At 41.5% G+C, this 15,202-nt stretch overlaps 1 protein-coding gene across 1 annotated transcript in view; it reads right to left on the reverse strand.

The window, feature by feature from the left end:
* Positions 1-15,202, reverse strand: part of LOC145412067 (uncharacterized) — a 61,244-nt gene that overhangs the window by 14,495 nt on the left and 31,547 nt on the right. Inside the window, exons 6-9 of the mRNA XM_080281984.1 lie at positions 9,468-9,649; positions 8,098-8,262; positions 6,956-7,214; positions 5,883-6,169 (exon numbers count right to left, since the gene is read on the reverse strand). Of these exons, the coding sequence (XP_080138110.1) occupies positions 5,883-6,169; positions 6,956-7,214; positions 8,098-8,262; positions 9,468-9,649 (893 nt within the window). The remainder of the gene's footprint in view (positions 1-5,882; positions 6,170-6,955; positions 7,215-8,097; positions 8,263-9,467; positions 9,650-15,202) is intronic.

Here is a 15,202-nt window from a genome sequence, read left to right on the forward strand (position 1 = left end):
AAGGAAGGAAAGAGTGTGATTAAGTGAGCGACAGTGAAAAGGAAACTGAGAGGAGAACGGACAGAAAAAGATGAATATATGAAATTAATGTACAATACGGAAAGAAATAACACGTGAAAGATGATAAGGATTGGAAATAAATAAGTGGAAGTGAAGGAGCTGAATGAAAGGTGACCAGAGCGAGGGGTGTAACGGAAGGGATGAATGTAAAGAAAAGAATTGAGAAACGAGTATAAAGGATGGAAAGCAGACGGACAGGTACGAGATATGTGAAAGAAAAAAGAAAGGACACCGGACGAAAAGAGATGAAGAGATATAAGTAAAAGAGATGAATGAAACAGAAGGGTGGGGTAGGAGGTGGTGGCCGAGTGGGTAGAGGAGAAGAGGGGTGCGTCCAAGTGTATACAGAAGGGTTCGATAACACAAGAGGGTGGTGGGCTAAATATACTTGTCATGCCAGCCGCTAGGGGGCTCATTCACACATACAGGCGCTTAACCCCTTCAGTACGGTGACGTCTGTTTGGGTATATGCTTGTAATTTCCGGGCGATTTTAGTCAGTTTAGGAGAGGCATATCTACGTGGAAGGATTAGATAGTCTTCATTAACCTTATCCCTGTTAATATCTATCACTAGTGTTATATTTATCTTTTTTTTTCAGTATCGTTATCAGTACCATTTTATCTATTGTTATATCTCACTCATTTAATGTCACTGTATGTCATTGTAATTCACTATCGTTATATCTTTCGTTTTATCGTGCCACTTATCATCCCTGACCTTTTTCTCTCCCTTCACACTGCTCCTCGTGCTTCTCCACCTCCATTAACACTTCTCTTCTCCCCTCCTTCCTCTCGAACCCCTTCATTCCCTCTTTCCAAGATTACCTTATTCTCTCTCTCTCTCTCTCCATTTTATCTTCCCGCTACATATATGGATTATTCTTGTCCTTGGCTTCCCCATCTCATACGGTCTTTGCCTCTTCAACCCCAGACCTGCTGTACGGTACATTAACTTTGTCTGATGTCAGTGAAGTAAATGGTGAAGCAGAGTACCAATATCTATCTATCAATCTATCTAACTATAGCCTGACGCCATAATCCCGTAAGGGGTGGCCGTTTGCCTTTGAGTTAGTTGATTTACGGGGAGGGGCACTAACCCTCTGTCATCCCACTTGTTGACACGTAGGGAACACGAATGGGTTGGTTATATGGTTACCACCCAGCACTGTAAATGGTTTCCTGACTTACAGGAAACTATTTGGCTTGTCACTCAATGTAAAGCTACCTGGAAACAAAAAAGGAGTAACAAAAAGTGACAGAAAAGATGGGACAAAGGAAGAGAGGAGGGGTGACAGAAGAAGAATGATAAAGGTTAAGGAAAAAGTAGGCAGCACTGCATGATGTGAGTGGATGATGGTCGCCACAACCTACCACCCACCATTTGGATCCTGATTCACTAGATGGAATACCTTCACTTATAAAATTACTAATACTTAAGGGCTGTGTATTATTAAAAGCATAAATTATTATGATGGACTACTGCTACTGCCTGCTTTCAAGTTCACTTATAATTTTTTTCACCTGAAATAACTTACGCAGTGGATATGAAAACAGTACATTGTTATCCAAAGCGTATTATTTGCTTCAATACTTCGTTACAAAGCTACTTATTATTTATCCTTATTTTTAACACAAGACAAAACCTCACTCGTATCCACAAGAGAGTGTAGAAGTACCACAAAAACATAACGCGTATTCTGACGATTTTGCATGCTTCCATGTCAGTCACAGACAGGGTCTAGTAACATCATGAAATCTTACTGTTGCAACATCATAAAATCGCAACACCCGTGACGTCACACCCTGTAGTTTGTTGATTACATGATGCAGTGATGTTATGTAGTGCCTATTATGAGCATGAAGCTACATAATCCACTGATCACCTGTGAGTCAAGCTCAGACATACTACAAGATTCCATACATCACTTCTTTCTCTGGCCACCACACTAAACTATTGACTACAGTCCAAAACAGCATTATGGCAATGTCTTGAACTGAGATAACTGTGATATTGGTGACGATGTTCATTCTTGATTGTCTGTAAAATCAAACTTGGCTTATTCACAATTTATTCTTAAATTAAATAAAATGCTCAATATTTACAAGCACTATTCTATATATACACGAGTGGAAAATAATACAGGTGGTGCCAGACTCATGCCCAGACACACTCTAAGCACTGAATCTGACCCTATACTGACCACAAGTCCAGGCTATTGTACAACAATAATAAGGCACTGCAACTAGGGGAGGACATGGCAACAGGGAAATAAATATATCTCGGCATAATGTATTAATCTCAAAACTCAGGCACTGTTTTGAAAAATATTTTTTGTTGGTCCTGGTCAAATTATCTATGTCATTTATTAAAAAGAAAAAAGACAAAGAAAAATGTATAGTACGCCTTCACATAGTGTCACAAGTCCGCAAAAGCACAATTAGTAGCAGTAGTTGCAACCCCAGCCTCATCTGAACATGAACACCATGGACTGCAGGGTGAGGGTATCCTTCCGCATTCCATCATCTTCCTTCTGGGGGGATAGGGAGGAAAGTGAAGGACATTTATGCAACCAGGCATCAAAGCCACCCAGTCATAATTATCAGTGCCATCACATGAAGGTGTCCCTCTCCAGTGACAAACTCACAATTAAAAGGAAAGCTTGATGGAATAGTGCAAACCAAACTACAGATAAAAGCTTTAAAAATGGGCATTGGGACTCCTTGTTACAAGTATATAAGGAGCGACTGAGCACACTTTGTAGCACCATTGTTCAGCACTTGTTATGGCAATTAACACTAATAAAAAGAATGGATGCATGGAAAGGGCAGAATAAAGCATAGCTATAGTATGGAGAGAGAAGGCAAGGGGAAAATATTGGCAGGAAGGGTGAAAAAATGGCAGAGGATGTTATGAAGCAAAGGGATGAACGAAAGATGCGGTAAGGGGCCTAACGAGAGGTGAGTTGGAGAAGGAGAGCAAAAGTGGAAGCAAGGTAAGCTGTGGGGGGTGGGGGACGGAAAGAGAAAAGAAAAACGCTGGAAGAGTGAAGAGCTGAGTAGGGACAGTATGAGGTAATGTGAGAACTAGAAGAAATATGATTTGGTGTAAACAATAAGTGAAAATTTGGAAACTAGGTGGGTAGGTGGAAGCAAGAGCGAAAGGTGAAGGAGAGAAGGAAAAAGAAAATGTTGGGGAAAGGCTGCAAATAAAGAACCACAGTATGACATGCCATGGAATAAGGACAAACACTAAACTATACACTCAGCAAAAGTTAAGAAAACAATAAAAGAATTCAAGCATCTGAAGAACAGGAACGAGATAAAAAAAGATTAAATCAATCAACAATACTGTACTTAAAATCGACTATGGCAAACAAATTCACAAATCACTAATATATCTACATATGTATCAGAGCAGCAACACTTCACTGGCTGAAAATAAAGGCGACGAAGAGCGTTGGTTTAGTTCTGACTTGCAAACTTAACCTAAAACTAAGACTAGAATAATGTATACTTTTGGCTCTCCTACATCTACCAACTCAAGCATGACAATGGACAATCACTAATGAGCTAAAAAATAAAATAAAAAATCAACCAAACAGCACAAAAATTATATGAAGTATCGGAATTAAATGTACAATCTAAGACACACCTATGCACCCGGGTTTTATCGAGGGATTATCTACAGCTGGTGGAACATTGTGAAGGCTTTATTTGAACCAACATGGCCTCGGATGAATTGAGTCCCCAGTGTACTACATTCATCAAACCTTAACCCTTCTGCCTGAGTACTTTTATTTTTTTCTTAATTTTATTCACAACATAAACTTTTTGAATGAGAAGGATTAGATACAGCCTTCTTTAACTCCTTCAGTACAAGAGATCTCCCCAAAGCTGAATAAAATAATCCGGTGCTGTACCAACAGTAAAATAAAAAAAAAATGTCACCAGATTCAAGGATTCAAGAAGATATTATTTGTCATAGACCGTGCAGTTGTAAAATAAAATTATTAGTAGTTGTAGTACTGTAGTAGAAAATCAACTAAACAGCACCAGCACAACAACTGGCCACAGCACCTTTTGTTTACCTCCCTCCCAGCCTCACACAGGAAGGCTGTGGGAGCAGAGATGCATTTCGCTCCCACACACCCATAAACACAGTATTCTTTGTGTATGTTACGTCTGTAGGGACCTTTCATCTGTGTGTGTCCCCGTGACGAGACTTAGTAAATTATCAAAGTTAGGTTCAGGTATGTTTTTTTGTGCAAGTCAAGAAACAATTATAGTATAATGTCAACATCATCTATCCAGAAACAAAGGGGGTGGGAAGAAAATAGGACAGTAAAACTTGCATGTAGACCTATATATGAAAACCACCACCAAAGTAGTTTGCTGAACCAGTATGTAAATGTTTTCTTTAAGTTTACATATACTGTATTCAAGCGTGCATTTTGCATCCTATTCAGTGTTTCTGTACAGATGACACAGCCGTAGATCATTAAATATGGTAATTTATTTATCTGGTTTTAAGCTAGGAGTGTAACGTATATTCCTGCACTTACAACAATCTGTCCATCAGTACCATACACTACAGGAACCATGAAGCGATGAGTGTTTATTACAGGTAATTCATCACCTGACAAAAGTGGACGGTGACTTTCTCTGTTCCTTAGTTACACTGAAGCTTTCTTTGTATTGCAATGGACTCCGAGGTATTTGAATGGTGAGTGAATGTGAGTGTGGCAAACACCAATTACTACCTCACTTTATCAAGTTCTTTGTGGCTCTATGGACCCTACTTCACCCCTACCCTAGGATGGGAAAAGAGGTCTGAATGATGATAATGATGATGGAGATGTAATATCTTTGGAGAGGAACTTTAAATCATAAGGTCTGAAAATGAATACAGAACTTGCAGTATATGGTCGAGTCTGCAATGATGGTTTTCAGAAAAATAACAGTATTCATTCATTTGAATACTGCACATAACTGAAAGGAGTTTCCTAAAGGTCAAACCATTTATATTTATAAATGACAGAATCTGTGCGCCAAATGTTATAAGTGCTGCAGCCAGTGGTCATTTTCTCACCAATACACAAACATTTCCACCCGACAAATATGTCTGGGAGTGAACAAATGACCTTCAGGATGAGTCAAATGAAGTTCTAACACAGACCCTGTTTGCATGAAGCTTAACATTAAAATCAATGCTGAGTACCATACACGTAATGGCTGTATGCTTAAAACTGAAGTAGTTTTAAGGTAAAGTGAAAACAAAAACAATAGTAATAAAAATCACCAAACTACAGAAAATTTGAGTACTGACTATTTATACTGTTGTACCTGTTGTGCAAGTTGCTGTGAATCTTTTCTTTTTAACCCCACTAGAAAGGAATGACTACGGACCTCATTCTTTTGCTCTAAATCACAATTTGCTATGACCCAGAGACTCATCCCTGGCAGAGCCACTGCCAGCTACAGAACACAGTTCATTACAAGAGAAGGGAGCTGTCTTCGAGGATCTTTTATTGTAACACCAGTGGCCTGACCAAGAAACAGAGGCGGGTCACAGTTTGGTGAAGTACAGTACAATATTATGCTTCACTGACACCCCGCGACCCTCATTTAGACTTCCATGTGAGGTGTTCCAGTGAATGATGAGGGGAAGGCTGAGGTGGAGAGTGACTCAGATTTCCCGAGGTAACTATATGGGGGAGCATCATGGCAGGGGATGTTACTGAAGTGCCACAACCCATATGAGGTGCTGTTGCCACCACAGTAGGCAAGTGAGTGGTGGAAGGGACAGTTCCTGACAGGGAAACCCCACGAGGAGAGGAGCTGGGTGCATGATGGGTTTGGGGCAGAGAGGCCATGTCACCCAGTGCTCCTCCAGCACTGCCAGGGGATGAGGGTTCATCCTTTACTTCATAATGAAAATTGGAAACAGAAGCAGAGGCTGGCACCTTGAGGCTCTGGAGAGGATATGAGGGCAGGAGTGAGGGTAGGGCAGCACTCAAAAGTGAAGCAGATGATATTGCTGGTGACACTTGCTGACCACATGATGACCCATAGAGGCTGCTGTAAGATCCAAGCTGAGGCTCCGTCTTCACTGTGGGCAAAAGGCACATTAGTTACTCAGGGATGTAACTTTCTACATATAAAATTATGCACCCGCCACATGTGTTTTTTCCTAACATGAACATTCAGTCATTATGGTGAATTACTAAAATAAAGTTCAGTTTCAAAGGACGGCTTTTCATGCAACAAATGTTCTCATGTATCTAACAGTTCATATTATTACCCTCTGGCAAAGTACTTTTCCAAGCAGAATGTCATCTACAGAGATGGCTATGACTGATAACAATGTACATTTATAGATGTCAGGTATATTAAAGGAATGCTAATAAGTTGGAACAAGTTTATGAAACAGGTATTAAGTTAGGTGAATCTTTCTTTCAAGCCAGTTTATCTATGATCTTGGAAGGTCATTAGCATCATTTACATTTAGATATAATGATGATAATAATAACAACAATAATAAAACACACACATTATACACACTACACACATATATATATATATATATATATATATATATATATATATATATATATATAGATAGATAGAGATAGGTATATATATATATATATATATATATATATATATATATATATATATATATATATATATATATATATATATATGTAGATAGACATATATAGATAGATATATATAGATATATATATATATATATATATATATATATATATATATATATATATATATATATATATATATATAGTGTATATACACAGTAATACAAAAGTTACACTATTAATTGTGTATTATTCTATTAGTCGGCGTCGTGTTAGTCATACAGACGGCCATCACTCACCTGAGGACTGATACTTGGAGGCTGAAGTGATGGTGGAGGAAACATAAGTGGCAGAGGGTGAGGAGGATGTAGTGGAGTTGGAACTGGAAGAGACAGTCAAGGAGGGAGTGATGATGGAGGACGAGCTGGTGGATCCGACAGCAGAAGAGGAAGTGGAGGAGGTGGCGGATGTGGAGGCAGCCGTTGTCATGGAGGATGAAGTGGAGGAGGAGGACGAAGACTTGCCATCACTCGATTTCTTGGGCTTCCGCTTTCTGGTCTGAAGGACAAAACACAGGCTGTTAGCTGTTACTCAGCTCGCTGCTATTCAATGAGCTCATACTAGGTCATTGTTACTCGGTTACTCAATGCAAACATGGAGAACTAACAAGTATACACTGCACCATATTACTCTAACCCTAAGTACAAAAATTATCTGGAAGTTGCAACAGTTCGACTATAAAGACAGTCACGGTAATTAGCCATGATAAAGAGTTGCCCTACCTACCAGTGACCTGTCAGGTGAGTAAACATTCTGAGATGCTTCTTACCACCAATTTACTCGACAGCTTCCTGCAGTACAGTACATCCTGCCAAACGCCTCATCAAAATTCAAGAAACACACACACACACACACACACACACACACACACACACACACCACAGCACTGTAACCAGAATGACCTAAACTGACTGCCAAATGAATTCAGGTAGGTCTGTTGCAACAGGTCTACGACTTGCAAAACTCCCAGGGTCCTTAGTTTTGTTTTTCAACAAGGGAACATTTATAACAGTGAGCACCAGCCTAGAAATGTGTTAGTGACAGATACCAGCATTAAAATATACACTCAACCAGCCAAGAAGACTAATGGGGGGGGGGGGAGTCATTCAACTGCTCCAGAGGGAAGCCAATATGTGCCCAAAGCCACTTACAACATGACCCTGACATACAGGAGGATACTGAGATGTTTTGTGCCTAAGGAAGAGGTGTTACGATGTCTTAAAATCCTCTCAAAATTCGACCTTAACATACAGGAGGATACAGATGTTACGTGCTAACAAGGAGATGTTAGGATGTCTTAACTGCCACTCAGAATATGACCGTAATGACCCTATACCAAAGAAGACACCAAACCACATCGTATCATCTCCCCACCACCTACTTGTATGCTCTCCTTCTTCATGGTGATGGGCCTGTTGACGTTGTGCAACTTGAAGTATAGGCCACAGGCATTGCACACGGGGTCCCCTTGGCTGTTTCGCCGCCACAGGGACGTAACAGTTGTGTGGCAGTTGGTACACATCTGACCTAGCCGCCTTGCTCCGGTCTGATGTCATGCAAACACACAAATTGTTGGTTAATTATCTTACTCTGTGTTCCTCTAAACTAGCCTTCTTAATTTATTTCTATGACACAATGCACGGTCAGTTACCTTTCTTTAGAACAATTTATTCCATTAGTACAGTTGCATGTAGGTTAGCTGGACGTAAATTTTGACTTAGAACTACATACAAACTGCATATAATGCAATTCATGAATGACAAGTTTACACTATTTTTTTACATTATCAGTACTACTACTAGCTAATATTTTCAAGTGTAAGTGAAGCTCAGAAGCGTAGAAGGCACAGAACAAAGTGACAGAGAGGGAAGGAGGGAGACAGCAAGGGAGACAGGGAGAAGGGGAAGCGGGGGTGAGGGCAGCATGCAGTGGAGTAGCATAAGCAAAGTGACCTACCAGGCGCCTGCTCTTCATCGAATCATAAGTCCGCGTCTGGAGCCCATAGTAGCTGTAGTAGTCGTCCACTGCAACAAGCAAACGGGAGGAGTTAGTCGCAGTGAAGGCCGGAGAGAAAGAGGAGAAAGAGAGAGAGAAGAGATACACACAAGAGAGAAAAGCAACATCAGGGGTTAAAGACTGACGCGCGGTATAGTCAGCATTGCTTCAAAGACAAGACTTCGATTTTCCCCGTCACTTTTTCAGTTCGGACCTATCCCCTCTCCTCATTTTGCATCGCCCCACCCCCCCCTATTTCCCCGTCCCTGTGGCTTGTTCAGGGGGGGAGAAGGGTTCAGGAGGGAAAGGGGAGGAGAAAGTGTCTTGCCAGAATCGTGAAGCCTCCGAATATGTAGGGCCGTGGCGCGTGCAGAGGGAACATTGTTGCGAGAAGGGCGGTGTACATGCAGGTCAAAATGTGTGTGTGTGTGTGTGTGTGTGTGTGTGTGTGTGTGTGTGTGTATGGGGAAAACATTATAATACAGTGAAGTAACTGTTGGCAGATGTGGTGTATATATGTTTTAGGTTGTCATCATATCAGTGATGTGAGTTGTACAAATGGAGGCATTATATACATATATGGAAGAGTTAACAACGTATATGTGAGAATAATTCATATGTTGTAGCTGTAGTGTGGGTTATGTAGTATGGCTGTGTACTAAAGCATAGTGCGAGGGTGCATAATTTATGGAAGTTGTGAAGTGTTGTGGCTGGTGGGTATATACTGTGTAAGTGTAGCGGCGCCCTTACACTTACAATCCTACGAGCGGGCGTCTTCCCCAGGGGCCGGTTGATGCCATTGGAGCGTGTGTAGAGGGCGCAGGCGTTGCAGAGGTAGTGTCCGGTGGAGGCATCTCGGCGCCACAGGGGAGTGCGGGACACGCCACAGTTGACGCACTCCCTGCACTCCCACCCGTCACGCAGACCGCCACCCTCCACTACTGACCCAACATACCCCACATGTTACACCACAACAACAAACACCTCAAAACACCAACAAAATTCACTAGGTGCTTAAATTAACTCAAGAACACTGTTTACTACTATTCGATGGTCTGAAGCAACACACCCCACACCAATTTATATGACCAAGTACCAATATATATGAAGTTCACCAGCAGGTTATGCAACTATAATACACTAAGCTGTTTATGGGTCAATGTTATGTCACCCTCTAAGGATCCAGCCACCAGACACACATACCAAAAGTGTTATGCTCACGTATCAGTGGCCCAAAACACTGCGCAAGACTTATGTCAATTAAAATGTAAAACAAAGTAACTAAGTATAAATCAGTTAATAAAAAAAACGAAAACTACAAAATATTTTCAAAAAATTATTTTCCACCGACAGAAAATACAGATTCAGTTTCAAGTATTTTCTCAATTTATTCCCATTCATCTCAACAACACATAGTCCTAGCTTCTGACCAGCACACTGTAAAACTCATATTCATTATTTAACTTTTCCCGCTTTATATCGACATGGTTTAGGTATACAGTATTTCCTCATCATGGGTCTTCAAGACTAATATTGCCGCGTTGATTCACATGTTAATAGTGTTAGTGTAAATTCCTGGCTTTCAGAATGTCAGTGCCGATCTTCATCATTCTTGCTGAAGTTCATTGGTTGTCAGTCTCTCTCTCTCTCTCTCTCTCTCTCTCTCTCTCTCTCTCTCCTCTGTGCCGGGTGGTTGGGCAAGATAAGGAGGGGCTGAGGGTGGAAGAGGGGACAGGTGTGGATGTAGGCCTGCGTCTGGCACCCTGGGGCTCTCAGATAATCCCGAGTTCGCACACACACACACACACACACACACACACACACACACACACACACACACACACACACACACACACACACACACACAAACACTCACACACACACACACACGCACTATGACATTTACTGGTTTATCTGTGAAGTTTTTGGCAGTGGAATGAGCGAGGATAAAAACCAGCAATCTTTACTACACGTTTGTTAATGTGATGTCAATGCTCGGTAACCCCTGGCCTCACACACGTGGTGGCTGGGGCAGGATGTGGGGGGCTCACAACCACACCACACACCACATCACACATCATACCACACCACACCACACCATGCATCACACCACACCACACCATGCATCACACCACACCACACCACACCACACCACACCACACCATATCATACATCACACCACACCACAGTCCTTCACAACACCCTCATCAGCAAACACAGTGTAAACCTTTGGGAATTATGGACACTGAGGAAACATGTCATGCCCGCCATTTTGTTTCCAGATACGCTGAGGATTTTGCTGAGTTCATTTAAGCCTCGGTAAGATTAATCCGAATACTGAAGAAGCCACCGCGATATATAAAGTTAGATCTTCAACGCCTGGAGGCCCTTTGGTTGAAGCTACCCCTCACAGGATGCGGCGTCAGACAACAGATAGATGGATAAGTAAGAGGATTCACACAAAACTCGTTAGCCTGGAAGAGTTCTATGCTCTGTCAATACACATTCGCGACATTTTCTGTTCATCTCTCTCTCTCTCTCTCTCCAGTCTGGAAGGGAATCTGTCCAGGCATTTGGAAACGATTTGTATTAAATATAATTCATCCAGCCCCGTGTACAACCCAGGGTCAAATCCTGGTTTTCCCTCTCCCCCCCCTTTCCCAAGTAATAATACGAAGAAACACACACACACACACACACACACACACACTCACTCACACACAGATATGTACCAGAGCCTAGGATGTAAGTATGCCAGCACCTGCCTGACACACTAAGCCCCCTTAATTAACCTGGGTATGACTCTGTCGGTGTAAACAAACAGGGGCCGGCACCCCCCTCTGTTCCTCCCCCCCTCCCCATAAACCAACCCACCACCACCAGGGGAGTCACGAGTGTTATCTACTGTTACTATTTAGACTGATAAGACGTGAACATGCTAATAATAATGGTCATAAACAAGGAGTATTAGCATATAGCTTTCTAAAGGGAACTAAGGATATTTCGGGAATTTGTTGTGGCCACCGTCATGTGATTATTATTTTTTTTTTATCTTAGCTGAAGTATGCACCCAAGCCCCTAAAAGTAAAGAAAATAAATAAATAAGAATCAGTCTACTGTTTCTTCTCTAATTTGGCCTAGATTTTCATCTCTTGCAGCTTATTTCAAGTAGGTCTGTGGCAGAAAAAAAAAAATGCTACCACTCTTCACACATTCCATGGCACTTCTATGTGACTAGCATCACATTCCTGTGTCGATTTATTCTTACAGCTCATCACTCAAGATGGAGCGATGTCATTCTTAGGCCAAGCTGGAGTAAAGGGAGTACAATCACTATTTGCTGCTCTGCCTGTTATTTCTTTTATCATCATTATTACAAACGACCTATAATCTCAGTCTTTATAAATCATAGACTAATACCAAGACACAAAAGACAGGCCATGATACTGTCCTCTTTGACTTTAAAGACAGGCCATAATACTGTTCTCTATAACTCTAAAGACAGGCCATGATAGTGTCCTCTATAACTCTAAAGACAGGTCAAGAAACTGTCCCATATGAGTGTACGTGTAAGCGGTGCAGAACATAAGAGGGGCTACTAAAATATCATAAATAACTACATACTGGAGGATTTGACCGTGGTGTGAAGGTCCTGCCATAACTTCTAGCACTGCCGCCCTTGCCTCTCCTTCCATCTCTTCCCTCCTTCCATCCTACCTTTCTCTTCCCTCCCTTATCACTACCTCCTTCTTTGTTTCTTCCTTCCCTCTTTCATTTTTCCCCTCTCTACTGTTTCCTCCATATCACCCTTCATCTCTCCTTTCCTTCTCCCTTAAATTCTTTCCTCCAGCATTTCTCCCTTCCTCCACCTTCCCCATCCTTCATATTTTACTCTCCCATAGATTTACTGTATATTTCTTCACCTTGTTTTCAAGCTCCATACTGTCATGATGATTACATTCAGTCTATATTCCACCCATACTCATTCCCAATATTAACTCCCTCTCTCTTCTCTCCATAACTCCGTGTCCTCATTCCCATCAACTTCTCCCTCCCTCCACCGCACCACCCTCTCCCCACCTGCCCCATATTCTTCGTCCAGAGTTAGGTGACCATTATTTACCAAGCCAGTCCATCCGAGAGAGCCCCTTGAGGTGACCGTGTGTGCACTGGTAAGGACATTAGGGGTAAGAGTCACTGATCTGTTTGCCTCTTACCTCTACACCACTTACCCACTGTTGACTCTTTGAAACAGTCCTTCGCCTCCCCCACCATCTTCATCATCTCACCTGTCGTCCTCTTTCATCAGCACCTTCTCCTTTTCTCTTCTCCCCTTTTCTCCTCACAACCTCTTACTTCTTCCTCTCCTCTTCCTGCCCTCTCCCCTCTCCACTTCTCTTTTCTCGCCCCCTCCCCTCCCCTCTCTTCTCTTGCTTCCCTCTTCTTTTCTTCTTCCTTCCTCCTCCTCCTCCGTATCTGCTCTTCCTCCACATCTCACAGTTCCATCAATTTTTCCGTCATCTTTTTCTGTTACTTCGTCTATCATTTCATTTCAGTTATTTTCCCTCTACAGTTATCTGCCCCTCCCCCTTCTCCTGTTACTATCGCTCCCACTCATCCGCCGACCTAACACCACGGCCGCGGAAAAGTGGTGGTGTTTTTCCATAATGATAGTAATGATGAAGATAATTACAATAATAAAGTGTAATAATAATAATAATAATAATAATAATGAAAAGAAGACGACGAACCACAGAAATAATAATAATAATAATAATAATAATAATAATGAGAAGACGACGAACCACAGAAATAATAATAACAATAATAATAATAACAATAATAATAACAATAATAATAATAATAATAATAATAATAATAATAATAACACTAATAATAATAATAATAATAATAATAATAATAATAATAATAATAATAATAACAATGATAATTATAAAAACAGCACAGAACTCCACAGACGATAACAAGAACAGACTCACACAAAGAGAATTATATATCTTTTTTTTTTTTCTACAAGTGGAACAAATTCATTCGACAAATGCCACGCGTCACACTCCTACATCGAGTGACGCCGTGACTTTTACTGTGACGGCCGGAAGTGGGGGTAGGGGTGAAGGGTGAGGGGAGAAGAGGGGAAGTGGAGAAGGGGAGAAAAAAGAAGAGGAGAAGAGAAGTGGAGAGGTGGAGAAGAAAAGAGGAGGGAAGGAAGGAGAGAAAAGAAAAAAGGAGAGTGAAGGAACGGGAAAGGGTGTGATGTGAGGCGAGGAGAGAACGAGAGGGGAGGGGAGAGAGGGTAAGAAGAGAGAAAGAAAGACGTGGGGAGAAGAGCGGGTGTGAAGTGAGGAGAAGGGAGGAGGAGGAGTGAAGGGGAAGAAGAAGTGAAGAAGCGATAATTAGAAAGGGGAGAAATCAGAGAAGAGACAGAAAGAAGAAGAAGAAGGAGGAAGTATGTCAAGAGAGGGAAGGACAGGAGAGGTGAAAGGGCAAAAAGGGGAGAGGAAGAAGTAAGAGATTGTGTGGAGAAAAGAAGAGAGAGGAAGATAAGATGGAAGAGAGGGTAGAGGAGGGGAAGTTGAGAGGAGAAAGGAAGGAAGAGTGTTGTGTTTGTCCCTCTCATTTTATTTTCAAGTATGCATATCCTCTTACATTACTCATTTGACAGGACGTCCTGATTTATACATTTGTTCGGTTACACACACACACACACACACACACACACACACACACACACACACACACACACACACACACACACATATCCTTCATTATTCAGAAATATATTTAGTCCCTTTTCTACAATGGTGTTTTTTATATCTTATCCTGACTACCATCAAACGAATGCATTTAGATATGGAGAGAGACCCTTAGTAGTAAAAGGATTAGAAACTCCTGTGGCCTGACTTCATGTGTGTGTGTGTGTGTGTGTGTGTGTGTGTGTGTGTGTGTGTGTGTGTTCTGTCACCAAACGGTTTAATTCACAGTCGGGCAGACCCCTTTCGTCTTTAACCTGACAAAAACAGAAAAACTAACTCCTTTCAGTTCGGTTCAAGGCCCAGCATTTTATTTTCTCTTTATTCTTCACACGATTTCACTCAGCACAGAAGAGCCGAGGCGTACTGAAGGGGTTGAAAACAATCTAGGGTAACACTTTCTCGATTATTATTATTATTTTTTTTTTGCTACTCATATTATTTTTTCTTAGAGGACTGAAAATGACTTGCGGACACTTCAAGGTTAAGCTGGACATAATCAGTATTTTTTGTGGGTAAGCGTATTCGTAGCCCTTCCCCCTACACACACACACACACACACACACACACACACACACACACACACACACACACACACACTAAAACCTTCTAACAACATCACTACCACAACCATCCATACACATCATCACCACCATCAACAGCATCAGCACCGCCATTCACACCTACTAACCATTTTACACTTTTCACTTCATACCCTTG

The sequence above is a fragment of the Coenobita brevimanus genome, chromosome 92 (assembly GCF_032717465.1).
Source record: "Coenobita brevimanus isolate Jiangsu-jjx chromosome 92, ASM3271746v2, whole genome shotgun sequence".
Taxonomy (NCBI): domain Eukaryota; kingdom Metazoa; phylum Arthropoda; class Malacostraca; order Decapoda; family Coenobitidae; genus Coenobita; species Coenobita brevimanus.